General features: G+C 42.8%; 2 protein-coding genes across 6 annotated transcripts in view; both read left to right on the plus strand.

The window, feature by feature from the left end:
* The window catches only part of Lsm14a (LSM14A mRNA processing body assembly factor), a 34,055-nt gene extending 20,801 nt beyond the window's left edge, over window positions 1-13,254 (plus strand). The window contains exons 5-11 of one of the 5 annotated variants that reach the window (XM_048329775.1): window positions 4,944-5,120; window positions 5,619-5,684; window positions 6,586-6,768; window positions 6,882-7,053; window positions 8,679-8,910; window positions 11,349-11,393; window positions 12,848-13,254. In XM_048329775.1, the coding sequence (XP_048185732.1) occupies window positions 4,944-5,120; window positions 5,619-5,684; window positions 6,586-6,768; window positions 6,882-7,053; window positions 8,679-8,910; window positions 11,349-11,372 (854 nt within the window). In that variant the 3' untranslated portion in view covers window positions 11,373-11,393; window positions 12,848-13,254. Of the gene's footprint in view, window positions 1-4,943; window positions 5,121-5,618; window positions 5,685-6,585; window positions 6,769-6,881; window positions 7,054-8,678; window positions 8,911-9,714; window positions 9,772-11,348; window positions 12,719-12,847 lie in introns of those variants that run through there. The other 4 variants (XM_048329773.1, XM_048329774.1, XM_048329776.1 and 1 more) reach the window with 4 other exon arrangements.
* Window positions 13,255-19,553: 6,299 nt separating this feature from the next.
* Window positions 19,554-24,759, plus strand: part of Garre1 (granule associated Rac and RHOG effector 1) — a 67,160-nt gene continuing 61,954 nt past the window's right edge. The window contains exon 1 of the mRNA XM_048329757.1: window positions 19,554-19,605. The gene's annotated coding sequence lies outside the window, so the exon portion shown is untranslated. The remainder of the gene's footprint in view (window positions 19,606-24,759) is intronic.

Consider the following 24,759-nt stretch of genomic DNA (forward strand, 5'->3'; position numbering starts at 1 on the left):
GCAAAAAGAAGCCAGGGACAGTGCTCAGGCCCTGAGTCCATGGCCCAGGACTGGCAAAAAGAAAAAAAAAAATCAGGAACTGTTCTAAGAATAGGAATTTAAGGGCTTAGGGTTAGCTCAGTAAGTAGAGTACTTGATTAGCATGCATGTGTGAGACCCTGGGTTCAACCCAGCACTATAAATAATAATAATAACCTAGTTGCTGAAGATACTCATTTTAAATTAGTGGCTATTTCAGGAAATGGTATTGGGGCAGAAAACTAACTGCCTGATGATTTAGGAAGAACAACTATAGATTCTCTTACCCTGAGCACTTTTTTTTAAATTAAATTTTATTGACAAGGTGATGTACAGAGGGGGTACAGTTACATAATAAGGTAGTGAGTACATTTCTTGTCATATTTGTTACACCCTCCCTCATTTTTCTTTCCCTTCCCTAGTTCAGATAAGCATATACACAATATCCAGTGTACCAAAATCATTTACAGTGACCACATGGGGGTACGCCAAAGGAAATTCACGTAGCACATTAAACATAGCGACAGCAATAAAATCCTCCTGTTTCCATCTCTTGGAGTTCATTTTGCTTAGCCTCATCTTAAATAATCAAAAGGACATAGCTGTCGAGCTCTTGTGATCCTCTGATAGTTCTATCCTAGACCTTTTTATGTTTATTTAGTAATTGTTTGGTTTTAGAGATATAATGTAAAGTTGCTGACCAAAACATGTGGAAATACCATTTGAAAAGAAGTTTGTTATTTTACAGACACAATTTCTACTGTTCTCTCCCCCACTTCCCCAACAACCACATATCTGGGAGATCATGCGCCTTTGTTCTCTGTGTTGTTACCCTGACCACTTTTTTTTTTTTTTTTTTTTTTGTGGCCAGTCCTGGGCCTTGGACTCAGGGCCTGAGCACTGTCCCTGGCTTCCTTTTTGCTCAAGGCTAGCACTCTGCCACTTGAGCCACAGCGCCACTTCTGGCCGTTTTCTGTATATGTGGTGCTGGGGAATCGAACCCAGGGCCTCATGTATACGAGGCAAGCTCTCTTGCCACTAGGCCATATCCCCAGCCCCCCCTGACCACTTTTTTATTTGCTAGGCTGGAGATTAGAGCTAGGGCCTTGCATATTAATAGGAGGCAAGCATTTTATCACCAAGCCCCACTCGCAAGCCTTTGATTTTGTTGTTCTTTTTTTTTTTTTTTTTGCCAGTCCTAGGGCATGAACTCAGGGCCTTAGCAGTCCCTGGCTTCTTTTTGCTCAAGGCTTGCATGCTACCACTTGAGCCACAGTGCCACTGCTGGTTTTTTCTATATATGTGGTACTGAGGAATTGAACCCAGGGCTTCATGCATGCGAGGCAAGCACTCTACCACTGGGCCATATTCCCAGCCCCAGGAAAATTTTTAAGTAGATTAAAATACTAAATTTTAGTCAAAGACTAATATAATCCTAACCTACTCAAGCTGCTGAAATCTGAGGATCATGTGTTGAAGCCGGCCCCAGGCAGGAAAGTCCCTGAGACTTATCTCTAATGAACCACCAAAAAAAGCTGTAAGTGGAGCTGTGGCTCCTGAGTTGAGTGCTAGCCTTGAGCAAAAAAAGCTTAGGGGCGGTTCCCAAGCCCCGAATTCAAGCCCCAGTCTTGGCACCAAACAAAAATGAAATTTTACATTTTATTTTTCTTGCCAGTCCTGGGGCTTGAACTTAGGGCCTGAGCACTGTCCCTGAGCTGCTTCTGCTCAAGGCTAGCAGTCTACCACTTGAGCCACAGCACCACCTCCGTCTTTTTCTGTGTATGTGGTGCTGAGGAATTGAACTCAGGGCTTCATGCATGCTAAGCAAGCACTCTACTAAGCCACATTCCCAGCCTTACATACATTTTTTTTTTTTTTTGGCCAGTCCTGGGGCTTGGGGAATTGAACCCAGGGCCAGGCAGGCACTCTTGCCACTAGGCCATATCCCCAGCCCTTACATACATTTTTGTTAAAAGAAACTTAAATATTTAGGGGCTGGGAATATGGCCTAGTGGCAAGAGTGCTTGCCTCACATACATGAAGCCCTGGGTTTGATTCCTTGGCACCACATATATAGAAAAGGCCAGAAGTGGCACTGTGGCTCAAGTGGTAGAGTGCTAGCCTTGAGCAAAAAGAAGCCAGGGACAGTGCCCAAGCCCTGATTTCAAGCCCCAGGACTGGCAAAAAAAAAAAAAAGGAAATATTTAGATAAAACTTTCACAGAGAAACTCTGAGAGTCTGTATTCTAGTATCACCAACTTACATTTGTGAGTATCACAAAATAGAAGTTAAACCATGGACTTTTAACTTTGGTAAGAACAGGAGGGGTAACAATGGTGCATTAATTGTGCTCAAATGCTTTCTGGGTTCATTCCTACTACAACACCTGCATTTCTCTAATCAAAACAAATTGCCATCGTGATTAGTAGATTGTAATAATAACAGAATTTAAAGGCTGGTGCTGGTGGCCCACACCTGTAATATTAGCTACTCAGGAGGCTCAGATCTCAGGATTATGGTCCAAAGCAAGCCAGGGCAAGAAAATCTCTGCAACTCTTATTTCCAATTAGCCACTAGAAAACTGGAAAAGAATTTAAAGCCAGGTGCTGGTAGCTCATGTCTGGAATCTTACCTAGCTATTCAGTAGTCTGAGATTATGAGGGCCTCAATTCAAAGCCAACTTGGGCAGGAAAGTTTGTGAGACTTATCTTCAATTAACTGCCAAAAGAAAGGCTGGGAATATGGCCTAGTGGCAAGAGTGCTTGCCTCGTATACATGAAGCCCAGGGTTCGATTCCCCAGCACCACATAAAGAAAATGGCCAGAAGTGGCGCTGTGGCTCAAGTGGTAGAGTGCTAGCCTTGAGCAAAAAGAAGCCAGGGACAGTGCTCTCAGGCCCTGAGTCCAAGCCCAGGACTGCCCCTCCCCCCCCAAAAAAAACACTACCAAAAAAAAATCTAGAGGTGGAGTTGTGGCTCAAGTGGTAAGAGTGCTAGCCTTGAGCACAAAAGCTCAGCGACAACATCCAGGCCCTGAGTTCAAGGCCCAGGACCTGAACCAAAAAAAGAAATAAAAACAATGGAATTTGTTACTTGTTCTGATTACCCCTTTGCATGTACTTCTGTAACAGAATCTTTTCTCAAAATATGTGTTTTTAGGATATATTGTTATTAAAGTAGTCTTATGTAATTTGAAGTAATAATTATGCCATTTAATGTAATATTATGAAATTAACTATAGCCACAGGCTTTTCAAAAGACTTACTAGCTCTTAGAAAAAAGCCATTTGCTGTAGCTCATACCTACTCAGGAAGCTACGAGCTGACAATCAAGGTTCAATTGAGTGAATCTCAGTAATAACCCAAGAGACTAGCTCTATTTAGCAGCAAAATGCTAGAAGTGGAGACATGGCAGAAGCGGTAGAGCACCAGCCAAAAAGCCAAACAAGAAATGAGACCCTGAGTTCAAACCCCAGTACCAACAAACATGTAAAAACTTATAACCTCAAACCAGGTGTGTTGTGATATATCTGCAGTCTGAGCACTGAGAAGGCTGAGGCAGGAGGATCATTGAGTCCACTTAAGTTCAGGGTAAACCTGGGCAACATAGTGAGGCGCACACAGCCCATCTCCACAAAGAAAAAAAATTCTCAAAGAAAGAAAGCAAAGGAGCTTATTAAGCTTTGTAATCCCAGCTACTCAGGCGGTACAGATCAGGAGGATGCTTTGGAGGCCAGCCTAGGCAAAACATTAACAAGCCCCTGTTTCAACTAATTTTCAAAAGGCTGGGCATGGCTATCACACACTTGTCATCCTAGCTATGTGAGAGAAATAAATAGGATCAGGTTCCAAGCTGGCCCAGGCAAAATGGAAGATTGTGTTTTATGCCATAAAAAGAAAAGGAAGAAAAAAATGATATAAAATGATTTCTCAAAAGTCAAATTTTATACAATATCATAATTTATCCCTATAAAAATCAGTGGAAAAAGCATCTTTTTATGACAATTTTGGGTGTTGTCATGGTAACTACAATTTTTGACTTAAAGTGGAAATACATATACTTTTGACTGCATACTTTAGTAAATAAATGTAAACTTGGCAAACATTGCTAATAAGTTGTCCATGGAAATCAATGGAGTTATCAGAACTTGACGATTCACTGCTGCTACCAGTAGTATATTGGGGATCTTTTTGCATAAAATGAGCATACATTTTAATCACCTCATTACATATCTTGTAATATGAGAGTTGTCTGAGCAGAGATGTACAGCAAACATTGTAAGGGCAAAACATGATTAGAGTGCCCGTTACATTCCTCAGTACATAGTGAGTGGGCCCTGACATAGAAAATGAAACGTGTCAGCACAAACTTCAAATTAAAGGAAATAGTGTCAAGAGATCTTGAAAATGGCAAGGAATGCCAAAGGCTGCCATGTAGCTATTGAAATGATTTGTTTTGATTTTCTAAATTTAATTTCCCCATTTCCTATTGTGTTTTAAGATCTAACTCCCTTACTTTCTCCTTCTCTATTGTTTTGTGATATAATTCAGCAGAGAGGTCCTATGTCATCTACAGAAAATACTAAAAATTGAATTGTATTACTATACTCTTTGTTATTTGAGCTGTTTACAGTGTGATCATTGATGATATTCCTAGGGAATATCGTGGCAGTCTTTGAAAAATCATTTTATTTGGTAGAAACACAGTGTATAGGTGGGAATTTTGTTTGCTTGGTTTGATTTTGAGGGTTTTTGTTTGTTTTGTTTTTTGGACAGGTTAAGACTAGGCCATTAAGGACAATCCTAGGTTAAAACTCTGGTCTAATAAGTAGACTCAAATTTATCCTAAGAGTTTGATTTTTTTTTCAGCCTAGATTATTTTGAAATCCCCAATTAGGATAGTTTCTTATCTTCTGGTTACATTTTAGGTCGTTCAAGCCCTCAGTTAGACCCTTTGAGAAAAAGTCCAACCATGGAACAAGCAGTACAGACCGCCTCGGCCCACTTACCTACTCCAGCACCTGTTGGGAGAAGGAGCCCTGTATCAACCAGGCCTTTGCCATCTACCAGCCAAAAAGCAATAGAGAATCAAGAGCACAGGCGAGGTAGAGCTTGAGCTGTTTACTCTTCTTTAATCGACTCATCAACATTTTCCACTCCCCTCTTTTCATTTAAAGGATATGCTTTCTGTGAATGATCCTGAAAGGATTATGTAGAACAACTTCATAGACTGTTTAGGGGCTGGGAATGTAGCTCAGAGATAGAGCACTTACCTAGCATGCATAAAACCCTGGGTTCAATTCCCAGCACCACAAAAAGAGAGAGGGAGATTATTTACCAGACATGATGGTGCACATTTGTAATCCCAGCACTTTAGTAGGCTGAGGTGGGAGGATTGAGTTCAAGGCTAGCCTAGGCTATGTAGCAAGAAGCAAGAAAGACCCTGTCCAACAAAAGCATTTGACTCAAGTGATGATGGAGATTTGGTTTTGGGGACTTAAGTTTTGTTTGGTAGTTTCTCCATCCACCCCTCATTTCAGACAAAATAGAAGTTTTTTTATTATCCTTGGTTGATTTGTCACTTTGCATGTTTCCTTGTGCAGCTGAAGTACACAAAGTGTCAAGGCCAGAAAATGAGCAACTCAGAAATGACAGCAAGAGACAAGTAGGTAAGTTACTTAAACCCAAGATAAATTCTATACTTCTCAATAGGAAAGTTATTTAAAACTGCAAAATATGATTAATGTATGAAATGAAAGGTAAAGGCTACTGACTAAAGAACTAACAGACTTACAGTAGTGGTGTACATCTCTACCTGTGGTCAGATCGTGCGGACCTGTGCATAATAAAGAGAGCAGTGTTTTGTCTTTTTTAAAAATACCAGTCTGGAGGGAAACTACTTGCTAGTGACCAGTTGTATTTAATATTAATATGTTCTGGAATGTTACCAGTGAATGGTGTTGCACTTGATGGCTCTGTGGCTTCTACTTTTGTATTTTTTGTGTTGTTTTGTATCATAAAATTGGTACCTGTTTTTCATGTCTTGTGAATGGAATCATTTGTTTGGTAATCCCTAACATCCCCAAACAGCTATTTTATTAACTGAAAATCTGTCAGTAGAGAACAAATTTAAAAATTTTTGTACCCGTATTGGGATTCAAACTTGATTCCTTACTCTCAGCTGTTGCTCCACCATTTGAGCCACACCTCTGGTCTGACATTTTGGTAGTTAATTGGAAATGGAGTTTCACCAACTTTCTTTCCAGGCTGACTTTGAACAGGAATTCTCTAATACTTAGCATCTTGAGTTATGAGCAGTGAACACTGGCTACAAATTATGATTTTTTTTTTCTTTTCAAATTTTTATTATCAAACTGATGTACAGAAAGGTTACAGTTTCATACGTTAGGCACTGGATACATTTCTTGTACAGTTTGTTACCTTGTCCCTCATACCCCCCCAAATTATGATTTTAAAACTTCCAAATTAAATGGGAAAAAAAGGCGCTGTATAAATCTCATTTAGATTATTAGAAAGTAACTTGTCTTTTGCGTCTGTTTAATCGCATAGTTCCAAGTGCTCCTTCAGCTCCAAGAAGAGGGCGTGGGGGTCACCGGGGTGGCAGGGGAAGATTTGGCATTCGACGAGACAGTCCGATGAAATTTGAGAAAGACTTTGACTTTGAAAGTGCAAATGCACAATTTAACAAGGAGGAGATTGACAGAGAGTTTCATAATAAACTGAAATTAAAAGGTAAACTTTTATTTTTCTACTCAAACTAATTTGGTCTCTGAATTAAGGGTGCTTTCCACATTAGATGTCTAATTTATTTAGACTTTTATGGTGTGTGCTTGTTTTTTTATTAGAAGATAAACTTGAGAAACAAGAGAAACCTGTAAATGGGGAAGATAAAGGAGACTCAGGAGTGGATACCCAAAACAGTGAAGGAAATGCTGATGAAGAAGACCCGCTTGGACCTAACTGCTATTATGACAAAACTAAATCCTTCTTTGATAATATTTCTTGTGATGATAATAGGTACAGTCTTTTAAACTTTTCCTGCTCCGAAATGTTCAAAGTATAGTTATTTGATATAAATTCATATGGTCTAATGAATGCTTAAAAATGCCTATGTTCTGGCCATGTACTAGTGCTTCCTAGCTATGAGATCCTAAGGATTGCATTTTGAAACTAGCCTGGGTAAGAAAGCCCTTCAGACTCTCATATCTAATTAACCTCCAAAAAGCCGGAAGTGGAGCTATAACTCAAGTGTTAGAGCACTAGCTTTGAGCTATTGGTGTTTTAAGCATGGGGATACCGCCCAGGTCCTGATGAGTACAAGCCCCTAAGACCAACACCAAATAAACTTAGAATGTATGCATGCAAGGGCTTACCTAGCAGAGGATAGCAAGGCTAGAAGATAAAATCCAGCACCACAAAAAAGAAGAGAAGGAGGAAAAACAAATAGCCATGTATTTTTCCTTAGGGATGTAATCATATTTGCATGTTGGTAATAAGTCCAAAGCACTCCTGTAACATCTTAGAGCTTTTCCTATACCCTCTCTGCTGTAATTCAAATGAAGCCTAAGGAAATCATTTCTTTGAAGCTTGCAGATACAGTAAAACTGCCCTATTCTGCCTTCTTATAGTATGTGCACATCCAGAAATTGTGGAGTCATTCATTGTAAGGTAGAAGTATCCAGCATAATGAGCTGAGTGAGTTCTTCAAGATCTGTTGCCTATTTCACATTATCTTTGTCCTGGCTGCAATGTGGTGCCCCCTGGTGGCAGTTGTTTGCTTCAGCTAATACATAGATGGCAAAGATGATTATGAGTCCTGTAATTATTTTTATTATTATTATTATTTGGCCGGTCCTGGGCCTTGGACTCAGGGCCTGAGCACTGTCCCTGGCTTCCTTTTGCTCAAGGCTAGCACTCTGCCACTTGAGCCACAGCGCCACTTCTGGCCGTTTTCTGTATATGTGGTGCTAGGGAATCGAACCCAGGGCCTCATGTATACGAGGCAAGCTCTCTTGCCACTAGGCCATATCCCCAGCCCCGAGTCCTGTAATTATTTAGGCTGGATGCTAACAGCAATTCATAAAATTCCTGGGTTAACTGACATTAGAGAGAGCTACAATATGGTTTTTCTGCCAGGTTTTGCCCCCTTTTCCATTGGGGCAGAGTAGACCCCCTTATATCTGAATAACCATTGTATTGATGCTTTTCTCATATTTCTGTTAAATCAGCTGTTTTTGCACGGAACTACTCTCAGTAATATTTTCATAAAACATAACAGTATTATAGGGACATACTGAATTTGTATGCCATGTACAGCTTGTGACTATATAGGTGAAATGCTTTTTCTATTCATGTGTTTTTATTTGGGAGTGAGTACTAGGGCTTGAAGTGAGGGCCTGGGCACTGTCCTTTAGCTTTTATAACATCTCAAGGCTGATGCTCTAGCCAGGCTTGAGCCAGGCCTCCAATTCTGGGTTTTTGCTGTTGACTCAGATTTGTCTGTCCATGCTGGCCTTGAACAGTGGTTCTCAGGGATCAGCTTCCTCTGAGCTAGGATTAATTTGGGAGGTATTGTTACATACTTGTGCTGAGAAATATTCTTTTAAACCTGATATGCTGAAGGTCATTTGCTTTTGTAATAGAGAAAGGAGACCAACCTGGGCTGAAGAGAGGAGATTAAATGCTGAGACATTTGGAATCCCACTTCGTCCAAACCGTGGCCGTGGGGGCTACAGAGGCAGAGGAGGTCTTGGTTTTCGTGGCGGCAGAGGACGTGGTGGTAGCAGAGGAGGGACTTTTACTGCCCCTCGAGGATTTCGTGGTGGATTCAGAGGAGGGAGAGGGGGCAGAGAGTTTGCAGATTTTGAATATAGGGTAAGTACTATGCTTTACTTTGCATTCAGCTTACTTTTATCTAATTTGGGTAGTGTTTTTGTTTTTAACTGTTCTTTTCTACGGAAGAAATAAGAAATTAAAAATGTGGTGCCCCTCCCCCTTTTTTTTAAAATTAGAGACCCATGGTTTTAGCTTTTACAGACTGATAAAAATCTCCCCTCTGCTCTGGTACTGGAGCTTAAAAGTTGGGACCTTTTGCCTTCCCTTAGCTTTTTCACTCAAAATGGAAAGCAGTCTGTTAGAAACTAAAATTAGGGTTCAGTGTTCTTTTAACATAGGAAGGATAACTAAAGACATTGTACAAAATGAGAGGACTGTATGCCTTTATTTCATATTACAAAATATTCTCAGCTGGATGCCAATGGCTCATGCCTAAATTCTATCTACTCAGGAGGCTGAGATGTGAGGATCTCTGCTTGAAGCCAGTCTGGGCAGAAAAGTCTCTCCTCTCCAATAAACTACCAAACAAAAGCCAGAAGTGGAGCAATTGTCTAGCCAGGCACATATTCATGGGTAGAAAGTGAATTTTTTTCCAGAGATGTTAAATACCTTGTCCAAGGTCATACAGCTAATAAGCAATGGTTCTTGAGTCATCACTACTAATTTAGATTTGTGGAAACTCATTATATTTGTTACTTCACCATGGTCTTGAATGTTGAGATAATATTTTTTGATCAATTATATGACTCAGTATGTCTCTTCTATACCCCTTTATCTTTCTCCCCTTTTGTCTCTCTCCCTCTCTCTCTCTCTCTCTCTCTTTTTTTTTTTTTAACCTTTCAGAAAACCACAGCTTTTGGACCCTAAAAGGTCTGGATTGATCGTACTGCTTTCTGAAAGGTAAAAAAAAAAAAAAAAAAAAAAAAAAAAAGATATAAATAAGTAAAATAAATGGAGAGATGTTGGCGTTTGTGGGGGACAGAGAGCAGGTTTGTCTATGGCTCATTTATTTCTATACCAACTTATACCATGCCATATTTTTTAGTATAATAACATTAGACAAGTGCTTGGTGTCATGAACTCAGGTGAGCAAGTCTTTCATCCAGAAATTATGCTTCTGTAGCAAACAGTTGAGATGAGTAATACCAGTAACATTCACTATGTTGTTCACTATGCTATTACATAAAGCACCGTAGTGTCTGCATATAGCCTGTGCACATCCTCTTACCTGTCTGTTCATTGTTTTTATTATTATTGGGGTGCTAGGAATTAAGCCCAGAGGCTCACATGCTATGTACTGAGCTAAGCTGCCTGCCCACAGTTGATTGAATGTGTGGCTGCAGAAGGCTGATTGATGAGTACAGTCTGGAAGGAGACAAGCCTCTGTTTTGATGCCACAAACAGGGCCATCCTGTAGCTTTCAATTTGTCTCACTGGAAAGCTCTTTCATATGTCAGTTGCTTTATCACAGCATACCTTTGCTAAATCATTCCTTACTTCCTTGCTTCAAATTTTAATGAGCAATCTTGCTCTCTGGTTTTTTATTGCTTTGTAAAGCTGTCAAAGACAGGGGTTTGTTTGTTTTTGTCATGGGGCTTGAACCCGGTTCTTGAATGCTGTCTCTGAGTTCTTTTTGCTCAAGGCTAGTGCTCTACCACTTTGAGCCACAGCACCACTTATGGTTTTCTAGTGGTTCTTTGGAGATAAAAGAATCTCACAGACTTTCTTGAACAGGCTGGCTTTGAACTGAGATCTTCAGAGCTTAACCTCCTAAGTAGCTAGGTGGTAAGCCACCAGCACTGGGCAAAGACAGGGTTTTTATGCAGCAGGCTTTAAGAAAAATACTTGGCATGCTGGGTTCCAGTGGCTCATGCTTGTAATCCTAGCTACTGAGGAGCCAGAAATGTGAGGATTGCAGTTGGAAGCCAGCCTGGGCAGGAAAGTCTTAAGACTCTTACCTCCAATTTAACACCAAAATCCGAAAGTAGAACTGTAGCTCAAATGGTGGAGTGCCCTCCTTGAACACAGAAACTCAGGGATAGTACCAAAAAAGAGAGAGAGAGTACTTGTTGAGAAGTTTTCTGTCATTAGTAGGATAAATATAGCGAGAGTATTGATTGTACATGTAATAAAGGAAGTGGGAAATATGAAATAAGTCTGGGAACAGGATGGGAAGAATAATGAAGAAAAGTAAAAATGGATGGATATTACAAGGACCAGATACAGATAGATAACTACTAAAACCACCAGGATAGTACACACTTGTGTGTCTGTGGGTACTGAAAGATTCAGTCATTAATAATGACTTTCTGGTGGAGGAAATTTAGAGAGGAGGGTTTCCTAGAAGTCAGGAAAGCATTCTTTGAAAGTCAAAGCAAAGCAGAGTACAAAACCTATAAAAGAAGTTCTGAAATACAAAAAGAAAGGCTTATATCTGGAACACTGACTAACTTGTTTTTGTTTTTTCCTTTTTTTAGAAAGACAACAAAGTTGCTGCATAGTCTGCAAACAAGTCTTTGAAAAAATAGGTGAATTTCTAGCTCTTCATGGTCCTGAAAATTGGTTTCTGTCATTGTGGAGAATGAAGAAGTGAATTTGCTGTAAATTTGTCACCAGCACTGGGTTTTGTTTATTTTCTGCTTAATTTCAAAGATAAAATGCAGTTACTTTTCGAGGGAGGGTGGGGGCGGAGGGGTGGGCAGCTCATCTTTTAAAAAATGAGCGTTAAATATATTTGGAACAGCAAAACTTTAAGTAACTTTTTGTATAGTTAAACTAAAGCTGTACTTCAGTGGGACTTACTAGTTTTTGTTTTTTTCTTTTCATCACTGAAAGGATTTTTCTTATCACTGAATTGTATTTGGCAATTATTGCAAGTTGCCCGCAGACAGGGCCGTGATACTGTGTTTGGAGCCACAGAAGGGTGTGTGTGTGTGTGTATGTGTGTGTGTGTGTATGTGTGTGTGTGTGTGTGTATCTTGAAATCCTATAATGAGGTAGCTTATTTCGTCAATTAATTAGGGTGCTGGATGGTAGAGATTTTTGTCAGTCAACTATGTATACACAGTAAATACTGTTTCTTAGGCAAAGGTAACTTTTTTATATAGTTGTAAAATTCCATTATATTCCATTGCCAAAGAAACATTAAGAACTTTGTATAGCTGTATAAAAAGCAACTAATTTTTTAAAGAATAAACATTTTAAAGTCAGCAACCATACTGTGTCCTTGCAGAAATCGATGAGCTGAGGAGCAGGGTCACGGTGGCTCTTCTTTCTCTGAGCTTTTCAGGCTACGGTTTTTTGATTTCTTTTTTTAATGTTTGGAACATAAATGAAGATTTGATACGTTCTTCCATTATCTAAAAAGGTTCCTGCTCTGTGTCAGAACTTCTTTTTGTAGCAAATGGCATACCACAGGATTTGTCTGAATAATAGATATTTTCAGAATATGAATGTAAATAATCATAGATAAGAATGTACTGGCTGTATTTTCAAATAAGTAATCCTCCCTTCCTTTTTTTTTTCTTTTAACACATTAAAACTAGGCATCAACCTGTTCTTGAACATACCTGTTTTTGTTGTTGTTGTTGTTTTTGCAATAACATTGACTCATTCCATTATGTTTCAAGAGGATTTAGAATATTCAAAATTATTTTGGCAACATTATCATTGGCATTGGTCCTTGGGCCTGTGACCCACAAATGACTCAATATAGAGTTCACGGCTAATTATAAATTACTGATCAAACCTTTTGATATTTAAGCTGTAGTAGAAAAAATAATCTGGCCACTTTTGTGTTTTTATGAAGGCCATGGAATAAAGGGATCCAAAGATTTAAGTATTTTTATCTTTTTGTTGTTGCTGTTGATCTTTGTCCTTAAAACATTCAGGAGTGACAAAGATTTGAGAAAAACTGCACTGTAGGAGAATGGGAGGATTGAAACATGGCTGATTGTTTTCATTTTCTATCTTTTGTATAGATCGTCAAGGAAATGTTTTGTAATTCGGTTTCACTACTAAGATCCCGTACTCAGCAGCTGTAGTTTAGAGAATACTGTTGAGTACTACTTGCTTGCATGTTATCAACAAAACCTTTTGGAAGACCCGAGAAATCCCGAGTTTAAACACACTTTGGAGGTATTTTGAGCATCCAAGCAAGAGCTGTGACAACATTGTGTAGACTGAGATATGTGCCAGGCTGATTCCCGGTTTTATTGCTCTGGAAGTCTGAGCTCACAGGCTCCCCAAGCCCTCTGGTCACTGGCTGGGGCATTTGTTGTCTGGGTAACAGCAGGAAGCATGGCGTACCTGCAGTGCACCTTACGATATTGAAGCAAGGTTTTTATTCTAAAGCAGAATAAAACTATTGAAAAAAAATGTTCGTCAGAGTTCTTTCTCTTAGTTAATATTCTCTTCCAGTAGGAGTAAAATGAAAAGCACTTTTAACATATCAGATCAGAACTGAGTACTGGTGGCTTGTGTGTGTAATCCTGTCTACTGAGGAGGCTGAGGTCTAGTTTGAGGTCAGCCTGGGAAGAAAAGTTCGCTCTATTCCCATCTCCAAAATAATCAGCCAAAAGCAAGGCTAGGGGTGTTGCTTAAGTGGTAGAACAGCCTAGCAAGTGAGAGGCCCTGAGTTCAAACCCAGTACTACCAAGGAATGATAATAGGACTAGAATTATGATAATGTTTTTAGCCTGTAATCACTGAATCTCTTAATTATGTCTTAAGGTTAGCATTATAGATGTTTAGGGAAATTTAAAAGCTTTCTTTCCTAAGGTTTGTGAAATGAAACTAAGCCAACCATGCACAGACCAAGCTAAAACCTTAGTCCAGAACCTATCTCTTGTGGGTAGAGAAGATACTAACTTGGGCTGAAGATAAGAGTGCTTGCCTAGTATTTGTGAGGCCCTAGATTCAACTCTCAGCACTGCAGAAAAGATGGTAGTGAGGAAAACTTATCCATTAGACCATTCTTCTCTCCAGTTATAGGATCTAATGTGAGCTATATAGAAAGGTGTTGTCAATATAAACTGACATCTAGAGGGTCCTGGAATGTGAGGGGTTATGTTTTGGTCCTCACAAAAACCAGGGATCACTACTGGTATTTAAGATGAGAGCCAGTCTGGACGCTGGTAATCCTAGCTATTCAGGAAGCTAAAATGTGAGGAACTCAGTTTGAAGTCAGCTTGGGCAGAAAAAGTCTGAGGGACTCTTTATCTCCAGTTAACCACCAAAAAGCCAGAAATGGAGCATGGTAGAAAATAGAAAAGCTCAGGGACAACACCCAGGCCCTGAGTTCAAGCTTCCAGACTGGCACCAAAAAAAAAAAAAAAAGGTTTTGGTCTTAAGATATACCTTGCTCCAAGGGCATGAAGTGGTGGGACTCTTGAGTCCAATGTGGATTCTGTTTTTCGGTGATTCAGAGCTGTCAGAAATCACAGCTCTGTTCAGAGTTATTGAACTTGGTCAACAAATCCATTAAATCTGAATGTAGTGGCCATGTTCACAAGCAAATGCTGTAAACTATCATGTCTTAAGTTACAGTGAGTGAAATAGCAGCTGTGGGGGGCCAGAACTTATTTTTATTTTTTTTGTTGATTATGGGGGTTGAACTCAAGGCTAGCATACTACCATTTGAGCTACAGCACCACTTCTGGCTTTTTCTACCTACTTGGGCTGGCTTTGAATTGTGATTCTCAGATCCCATCCTCTGCGCCCTGTAGTGAGGCCTAAACTCAGGGCCTGGATATTGTCCCTTAGCTTTTTCACTCAAGGCCAATGTTCTGCCACAACTCCACTTCTGGATTTTTTTTGTGATTAGTTGAAGTTAAAAGCCTCACAGACTTTCCTGCCTGGACTGGCCTCGAACCTCAATCTTCAGACCTCAACTACCCCGTAGTTAATATTACAGGCGTGAGCCACCGGTGCTGGGCTAAAAGCCCAGAGCATATTGGAGTTTGGTAATGAGACTCTAATAGGATGACTCATAGTCACTTCAGTTGAGCAGCCCAGAAAGGCGCTCTGGGCCCAGCAAGTCTGGCCCTCCCCCTCCAGCTGGAGCAGTCTGGGTGTGAAGAAGGCCAAGTCTGGAGGGGTGAGGAAAGCCTGGGCCTAGCTGAGACTAATGCATTCCACTGGTTGGCTTTTCCAGTCATTCTGGTACTGGGCACCGGAGTCTGTTTACTACTCAATGTATGAAAAGGCCTCCAGTCCCGCTTCTTAGCATAATTCCCCAGTGTCAGCTTCATACAGCACCATTGATGATGACCCTGCAGATGGGTTTTGTCCATACTAAAAAGTACTTTATACGTTTTCTCTCTGGCTTAGGTGGTGGTTGGTTCTACTTTGCTCTGTTCTGAGTATGTGAACTTTGTTGGCAACAGTGATTAAGGTAGAAATTAGGTGTAACGTAAAAAGAATGTGGGCGTGGTATGACAACAACCCATGGATTTTTACACCTGTAATCCTAGCTATTCAGGGGGCTGAGATCTAAGCTTCTGTTTCAAAACCAGCCCAGGCAGTAAAGTCAATGCAACTCTTATCCCCTGATTATCAGCAAGAATCTTGAAGTGGAGGTGTTGGTCAAATGACAGCTCCAGCTTTGTGCAAAATAGCCAAATGAAAGCACAAGGAAAGTCTGTGAGACTCTTCTCCAATTAACTACACACACGCACACACACACACACAGCCAGATGTAGAGCTATGGCTCCAGTGGGAGAGCACCAGCTTTGAGCAAGAAAAGTTTAAGGATAGCTCTCAGTTCCAGTGTCAGCATAAAAATGAATGATAAGAATGGGGATTCCTGTCAGCCTGCAGCCCCTTTTTGCATTGGTTATTTTCCAGGTAGAGTCTCTCCTTTATGCTCAGGTGGGCCTGAACTGCAATTATGCTTCCCTGTATGACTGAGGATGAAGGCACACATTGCTAAGCCCAGTCTTTGCATTTCCCTGGTAGCTAGGATACGAGGTACACAACTACACCCAGCCATTGGTTGAGATGGAGTCTCAAAAATATGCTCTGGTTGGCCTTGAACCTCAATTCTTCAATTTCTACCAAGTAGCTAGAGTTATAAGAGTGAGACACCAGGTCATAGATTTTACATAGTTTATCAACTACTGACCTCATAATACAAAAATGTACTCTCCATCCCCAGCTATCTATATCCTCTTAATATGCTTCTTATGATAGCTGTCTACAGCTAGTCTATAATCTGTTATGGCTCAAGAAAATACTGTTAATTGAGAAGTAACGGTCCCTTTCTGCTTCATCCAAAAGAAAACTGCCCTGGTTTGTTTATAACTTTGTCCAGGAGTTTCTGACTGGCTTTTGACTGTGTAGAGTGTGTGTGTGTGTGTGTGTCTGTCTGTCCGTCCTGGGGCTTGAACTCAGATTCTGGGTGCTGTCCTAGAGCTTTTTTGCTCAAGGCTGGCACCCCTTGAGCAACAGCTGACACTCCTTGAGCCACAGCTTCATTTCTGGCCTTTTGGCAGTTAATTGGAGATAAGCATCTCTTGGACTTTGCTGCCTGGGTTGGCTTTGAACCGCATTCCTCAGAACTCAGCTTCTTGAGTTACTAGGATTACAAACAGGCCTGAGCCGGTCTCCAGCTCTGATTGGCTCTTGATCAATCCTCTCTCCTTTTTTTTTGGGGGGGGGGGGCAGTCCTGGGTCTTGAATTCAGGGCCTGGGCACTGTCCCTGAGTTTCTTTTGCTTAAGGCTAGCACTCTACCACTTGAGCCACAGTGCCACTTCTGGCTTTTTCTGTTTACATAGTACTGAGGACTGGAACCCAGGGTTTCATGTATACAAGGCGAGCATTTTACTACTAGGCCATATTCCCAGCCCCTATTCCATACTTCTTATAGGCCTTGAACTGACTTTGTAACTTTAACCATTTCTTCTCTAGACCATTATTTTTAAGCTTGTGTGTGTGTGTATGCGTGCATGTGCACACCAGTATTGAGGCTTGAACTCAGGTCCTCGGTGCTGTCCTTGAACTTCTCTGCCCAAGTCTAGCCCTCTACCACTTGAGCAACAGCACCCACTTCCAGTTTTTTGTCTTATAGAATTTTCTGCCCCAGCCTGGCCTTGAACTGTGATCCTCAGATCTCAGCCTCCTGAGTAGCTAGGATTATAAGGGTGAGCCATTTGCACCTAGCTGCCTTTTGGGTTTTTATTCTTGTAGAAGGAATGAAGACTTGACCAACCTTTTGGATCCTCCTTCCTATGGTACCCTAGAGGGAACTAATGGGCTGCAGTTTGGGAGTCACTCCCAGGCATTGGGCCTGTTGCCAAGGACAGCCATTCTGATGGTTACAGTGCTCTTTTTGTTAAGGCTAATAAATCCTCTCTTGTTTCAGTAACAAGCAGTTGGAGTTATTACATTTTGATAATGGAAAGAAAAGTCCACCCATGTCCAGGAATGTAGGACAGAGTTCTAGTTTCTTTAACCAATCAAATATAAGATCTCTTGCTGGCCCCTCCCGTACACCGTGGGTTTGTGAATCTGAAGGGAAAGTGCTCAACCTAGACGTGTGTGTGTGTGTGTGTGTGTGTGTGTGTGTAGTACAGGGCCTGGACACTGGCCTTGGCTTATTGCTCAAGGCTAGCACTGTATCACTTGAGCTTTTTGGAAGACAGCCTGGGCAGAAAAGTTCTTGAGACATCTCCAACTAACCAGCAAAGTTTAGAAGTGGAGGTGTAGCTTGAGTGTTAGAGCACCTGCTTTCATTGGGGGAATTAAAAAAAAAAGCTCAAGGCTCCAGCCCCAGTCCTCCAGGGAACAATCTGGAGACTGGGGAAAAGGTTCACCTTCCTCACAAACCCGCCTCTCCATTCCTCCTTGCCAAGCTGCCTAAGCTCTGGCCTTTCCCACTAGTGTCTCTCCAAACCCAGCAAATGCAGCCAGTTGCTTTGTGCCCAAAATGTCTGGCCAGCTTTCTTCACAGCAGCTCCTGAATCCTGTGGATTGTGGAATGCAGCTAGCTGCTGCTTTTCTGAGATGCGCAACTATCCTGTAACTTTTACCTCCTGCCCAAGGAATACCCCCCCCCCCAAAAAAAGAAATTGCCCTCTGTAGACTATTGCTCCCCACTCACACCAAGTAGACTTGGCTGTGAAAACACCAAAGGCTGTCTCAGATGCTCCCACTAAAACTAACATGTAAACGCCCAGCCTGAAAGCTCCTGCTCTTCCTGCCTTCAGTAGTGCCCAAGCCAACAGTAATAATCTTAGTTGCTTAAGAAAGTCAGTTCTGCAAACCCCTGGGAGCGCCTGGAAGTGAGATAGTCTGGTTTTTCAGCCTTTTTGAAATACAGAATATGAAACCTGCATAAAAAGCCAGCTATAAACCATACACCTACAATCCCAGCTACTCAGAAGGCTGAGATCTAGAGGATTATAGTTCAGAGCCAGCCTGGGCAGAGAAGTCCTCAAGACTCCCACCTCCAAAATAACCAGCAAAAAAGTAGCTTGAAGGCATGGCAGGAGACCTCAGTACAGGGAGGGGGGGGGACCACGACGACAGAGGGCTGCATTTAGCCCATGAAAGTCTGTCAGTCTTCACAGTCACTTCGTCCAAGCAATCTCTCCACTTCCTCAGGCCCCTTTTGGTAGCTTGGGCTCCCCAGTCCAGCATGTTGGTAACTCTTGTTTTTCTCAGTTCAACCCTTGATGAGCCCTGGCTCACCCTCACTTTTATATGAGAGCTGTTGTGAGACAAGGTACTTAGTGGGAAGAGAAATCCGGTCTCAACTAGTGGCTATTGACCTACCATGGAACCTTAGTACTTGCTATTGGAAAAGTCTAAGCACCTCTCCTGTCCACTCACCTGTTTCAGGGCCTTTTCCTTGTTTTCTGTTTTAGGACTCCAGCTCTCTGCTCCAAGACTGTGATAAACCCATTACCTGGCATTTTGCATTTTTTCTTTCTTCTCCCCCTCCCTCCTTTTTTCTTTCCTTGTGCAGGTACTCGGGGCCACTTAAGCCACGACACTACTTCCGGCTTTTGGCTGGTTAATAGGAAGTAAGAGTCTCAAGGATTTTCCTGCCCAAGGCTGGCTTTGAACCATGATTGTCAGATACCAGTCTCCTGGTAACCTAGATTACAGGCATGAGCCTTTCCACCTTCCTTCTCTCCCTTTTCTTCTCCCTCCTGAATTCCCCCTCTCCCCCCTTCCTAGGGCTACAGGTTTAAGAAAGTTCTCCTATCCTCCTCCTTCCTGCCTCCTCCTCCTCCCTCCCTCTAACACTTTCCCCTCCTGCCACTTGTTACAATTGGCACTCCCTGGTCACACGCATTGCTAACAGTTGTCTTGGATTTCCACCATCAGAGCCTATGAGGCTCCCCTCCAGTGCCAACCGTAACCCTCTTAAGCAAGCAGCCCCATCCCCTCTCGAGGCCGCGCCACCGTGGGCACCATGGGGTTGCCTGCAGGATCCGGCTGCAGGTGCTCCTAGCCGGCTCTCCTTCTTCCCCTCGGGTGGGGGGCCCCGGATCGCGAGGGGAGGACGCTCAGGGGCGCCCCCGCCCCACGGGGCGAGGCGGGAGGGAAGGGGTCGATACTGACCCGGGGAGGAGGAGGGAGAGGGGGAGGGGGAGGGGGAGGAGGAGGAGGAAAGATCCGGAGCCCGCGGGGGCGGGGCAGTCGGGGGGCGGGGCCGTCACGCCGTCACTTCCGGTGTACACAGCCGGCCGAGGCGGCGCGCGCTGGGAGCCGGGGCGCCTCGCAGGTGAGAAGCGAGCGAGCGGGCGGGCGCGCGGGCGGCTTCGGCCACGGCCCGAGCGTCGACGACCCAGGGGTCGCGCTGTGGGGAGGTGGGCGGTGGGGTGGGGGGCGGTCACATCCTAGCGGGTCGCGGGGGGAGCTCGCAGGGCGTCGCTTCACCCGGGGAGGTGGGGTGGGTGAGGCTGTCCGCCCGCTCCGTGGAGGACGCCGGGGCTGTGAGGGCCCCGGCCGAGAGGACGGACGGATGGAAGCCCGGAAGGGGCCGCACGGCGTAGGCCCGGCCTAGGAATGTGGGGGGGGGGGGTGCGGCAGCGGGTGGTCTGGAGACTACGGGGTCGGGGAGCCGCTCGGTGGGACTCGGGCTCTGGGAGACGCGGTCGGTCCGGGCGGCGGGCTGGCGCCAGGACCGGCTCCCGGAAGCTGGCTGCGGCGGCGTCCTCAAAGGGACAGCGGCGCGGGGGGTGGGGGTGGAAGGGTGCGAGCGGCCGGCGACTGGGGTCGGCCAGGGGCTGGTGATGGGGGGCGCGGCCCGCGCGCAGCCCCACGGCGGCCACCGCCTTCCTCCACCCCCACCCCCACCCCGGTCTCCGCTGCCCCTTCTAACTGGGCTGGGCGCAGCTTCCCCGCGGTGCCGCACGGGCCTGGGAGGAACGTGATTTTCCGGCCCTGTGGGAGCCTTGTAGGCGCAGTGGGACCAGGGGGAGGGGCGGGGGGGGCCCCCGGGGAACCCCCGGGTGAAGCTGGGGCTTTGAGGATCGAAGGACCCACACCGGTGGTGGTGGTGGTGGTGGGAGTGGGAGCGGGAGCGATCGCGATCACCGGGTCAGGGGTGTGTCTTTTCTTCCCTGCGACTGACAGAGCAAAAGCAAAGAAGCCGACTGTCTGTGTGGCATGATAAGAATTTTGTTTATACTTCTTAACGTTTTCCCCCCCAGAAACATTCAGCTTGGGGGGAAGCCCCCCCCAGTTGGAAAAGATTATAGCCCCGCCTCTCAACATCACCACCAGCTCCTATTAGAAAAGCAATTAATTTCTCTTGTCTTGGTTAAACACAAACACACACACACACACATTCAAGACACTACCGAAAGTGTCAAGGAAAAAACAGTGACAACCACTGCTAACAATTTGGTGATAGGAATGAATACATAGGTGTTCACTTTTATAGGCTTCATAGTATACTATTATTTAACCAAGCCCTAATGATGAATATATACATTGTTTTCAGTTAGTCACAAAATAATTCTGCCCAAATGGATTTGATTTGTATCTTAGCCATAATTTTGCAAATGGGGTCAAAGGTAGTATTTTTTTTCCCTCTTTGTTGAAATGTTTGAAAAATTTCTTCTCGCTCAATATTACAAGAATTCCATCTGTGTTTACTTCTCTGTGTCTCTCCCTCTCTTAGCTATTTACTTAAAATTTATTTTTGGTTTAAGATACAAAATAATTTCCCACATGGCTAGACATTTGTCCCAGTTTTATTGAATGAGCTATATTTTAGACAAATTTCTAAGTTTGTGTTTATAAAGGGCTACTTTCAAATTTTTAGTAGTTTTTGTGTATGATATGTTTTCATATTCCTGGAAAAATAACACCATTGCTTCCTTACATAAAATTTTGTTTTCCCTTTCAGTCATGTCGCTTTACAAGTCCAGGAAATATTCATTTCATTTCTGAGTTTTTTAAGTAGGTATTCTAAAGCAAAAAAAAGTTTCATTTTATTGCTGTTTCGTTTGACAAGATAAGTCCATATGTAGAGTTCAGGTTTGTTGTGGCAACTTTTCAGTCTGGCATTTGAGATTCTAATCTTCCTCTATTTTTGCACACGAATACGTAGGTTAGCATTGGAGACCAAGATAGAAAAGATCTCAGATTCCCTTGGCAAGCCTAGATTTTTTTCAATCTAAAATTATCTCTGGATTTTTGGAAGACAACATGCTTTAGCATCCTTGAAATATATTTATTTATATTTAAGCATGTATACATATATATGTGTGTGTTGCTTATGATTCTGCTGACATTTTAGCTAAATGTTTATTTTATTGAAAACCTGATGTCCACAATACCAGGAGCTGTACTGTCCAGCATATCTTCCAAGTTTCTAGGAAAATAATGTGTCTTGAGCTAGCAGGTTGGAGTATTACATGGGTATTGTGTCCACTTACCTTTAAATCCTGTGATTTTTGTCCTTAGTGGAAAATGATGACCTAGGATGTTGATTGGGATAAGGAATTGCTTTGTTTTGGATTTAGAGAAAACAGCTTGTCATTTTCTCTACAGTGTACATTTTATTTATTATTTAGTTAGATGGTCACAGGGCTTGAACTCAGGGCTTGGGCACTGTCCCTGACTGAGCTTTTTCACTCAAAGCTACCATTGTACCACTTCAGTTGAGCGCTTCTAGTTTTCTGGTGGTTGATTGTGATTAAAAGTCTCACAGACTTTCCTGCTGGGGACTGTCATTGAACTGCGACCCTCAGATCTCAGTCTCTGAGTAGCGAGGATTACAGGCATGATCTACTGGCGCCCATCTCTACAGTGTTAAGTTTATAGATTGCATGGGTGTAATTCATTGGGTGCTAGTGGCCCACACCTGTGATCCTAGCTATTCAGGAGGCTTAGATTTGAGATTCAAAACCCAGGTAGGAAAGTTCATGAGACTATATCTCCAGAAGTGGTACTGGGGTTCACCTCCAGAGTGCCAGCCTAGAAAGCATGGGCCTGGAATTCAAGCCCCAGTACTAGCACCAAAGGTGGGGAAATACTGAGTTTTGCTTCATATGTGTTTTTCTCTTGGAACTCTCCCTACCTGAGGGTCCCCAACTCCCCCTGCCTGAGGGTCCTCTGATTAGTAGATGCAGCAGCCATTGTTTCTTCATTCTCTTTGACTTTGCCTGTAAGTATTTGGTAGGATGAGCATTTTTTGCTGTCATGATGACATCAAGAAGGTTAACCTCCTTGGAGCTCTAGGGTGTCATACTCTTTGTGACTGTGTTTCTTCACCTGTGTCTTTTGCTGCTCCACTTGTTCCATCTTCCTGGGGACATTTTCTGAGGCTTAGCTCACCCTTCTTAACCGCCCACTCAGTGTGTGCTGCTCTTACCTACCTAGTGTGTGATTGACAGGTGAGAGAGTCCATCATTTCCCAAGGTGGCCTGTTCTTCCTGAAACTAGAGATCTTCCTAGTTGATGTATATCATCTCTTCTATATACATACCTATATGATTCAGGATATGTATATGTATATATATATATATATATATTTTTTTTTTTTTTTTTGCCAGTCCTAGTGCTTGAACTCAGGGCCTGGGCACTGTCCCTGAGCTGCTTTTGCTCAAGGCTAGCACTCTACGACTTGAGCATAGTGCCACTTCTTACTTTTTCTGTTTATGTGGTACTGAGGAATCGAACCCAGGGCTTCATGTGTGCTAGACAAGCACTCTACCACATTCTCAGCCCAAATAAAAAATTTTTTTTTGCCAGTCCTGGGGCTTAAACTCAGGGCCTGTGCACTTTGCTTGAGTTTTTTTTTCCTCAAGGCTAGTGCTCTTATCACTTGAGCCACAGCACCACTTCCAGCTATGTCTGTTTATGTGGTACTAAGGAATGGAACTCAGGGCTTCATGAATGCTAGGCAAGCACTCTACCACTAAGCCACATTCCCAGCTCCCCTCAAGATATGTTTTACATTTGTATCCTTACTTCCTATTTATGTTTTGGTACACTACCAGTAATGGGGCTTGAAGACAGAGCCAAGGTTTTGCCCCTTAGCTTTTTTTCTCTAGCTTAGCACTCTGCCACTTGAGCCACAGTTCCTCTTGTGACTTTTTTGGTTGTAATTGTAGATGAAAGTCTCATGGATGCTGGGCTACTCAGGAGGCTGAAATCTGAGGATCACAGTTTGAAGTAGTGGGGAAGGAAAGTCCATGAGACTTCTGTTTCCAACAAACTACTCAGAAAACACTAGAAGTAGTGCTGTGGCTCAAGTGGTAGAGTGCTATTCTTGAGCAAAGTAACCTTGGGAACAATGCTCAATTCCTGAGTTCAAACCCCAGGACCAGCACCAAAAAAAAAAAAGCTAATGGACTTTCCTACCCTAGCTGGCTTCAAACCAGAATTCTCATATTTCAGCCTCCTGAGTAACTAGGATTATAGGCTCCCAGGCCTTTTTTATTTATTTACTTACTTATTTTGGAGATAGGTCTTATTGTTGTAGCCCAGACTGGCCTGGAACTCCTGATTCTATTGCCTTCATCTCCTGAGTGTTGAGGCTACAGGGGTTTGCCACTGTGCTCCCCTGCTATTTCTAGGCTATTCCTATACTTTGATTGTGTTTAGTAAAGGTCACAGTCATAAATGCTTACAGAAATGACCCATATTCTTTACTGGAAGATCAGAATAGAGCTGAATGGCACAGTGTAAGGAAAAGAAAGGAAAAAAAAACACACGCCATTTTTACATTTTATGGCAGTGTACCACAAGTACCTAGCATGCCATACCCATGTGTAGGCCCAAGTACCTACAAAGGGAGATACCAAAAAAAGTTCTGCCAAATTTCAGAAAACTTGCTTGTTTTATTCACTTTTTAGGACACAGTGTTCTGGAAACAAGCATTTGTTGAATGGATGAATCAGTGAACATCTGGGAATAAAATAAAAATAATACAAATCAACCATCTACAGAAAAGATATAATAAGCCTAAGCTGAGAGACTGTACATGTACTTTGAAGAATTTCAGGGAAAACTTTAAATTAAACCAAACTGACCCAGCTGTAACCCCCAAGAAAGCATGCTTGGAATGTGTTTGTAACCAGAAAGCTTAAACTTAATTTTGTATCTTCCAAAGAAAGGCTTGGTTTTTTTAGGAGATGATGTGGGAATTGGAGTGGAAGTTCTAAGAAAGGGAACTAGATTTTGTGTATGAGCCACAGTCTGGGGATTCTGACCAGGGGAGCTATGTGGAATGCTCAACTGAACTACAGTGCCAAGAACTGAGAGAGTATGTCCTGGCCTTCTTTTTTTAATACTGGAATTTGATAGCTGAGCACCAGTGGCTCAACCCTACCCACTCATGAGGCCGAGATCTGAGGATCCTGGTTTGAAGCCAGTCTGGGCAAGAAAGTCTGTGAGACTCTTAATCACATTAACCAGCAAA

The sequence above is a fragment of the Perognathus longimembris genome, chromosome 20 (genome assembly GCF_023159225.1).
Source record: "Perognathus longimembris pacificus isolate PPM17 chromosome 20, ASM2315922v1, whole genome shotgun sequence".
NCBI classification, from domain to species: Eukaryota; Metazoa; Chordata; class Mammalia; order Rodentia; family Heteromyidae; genus Perognathus; species Perognathus longimembris.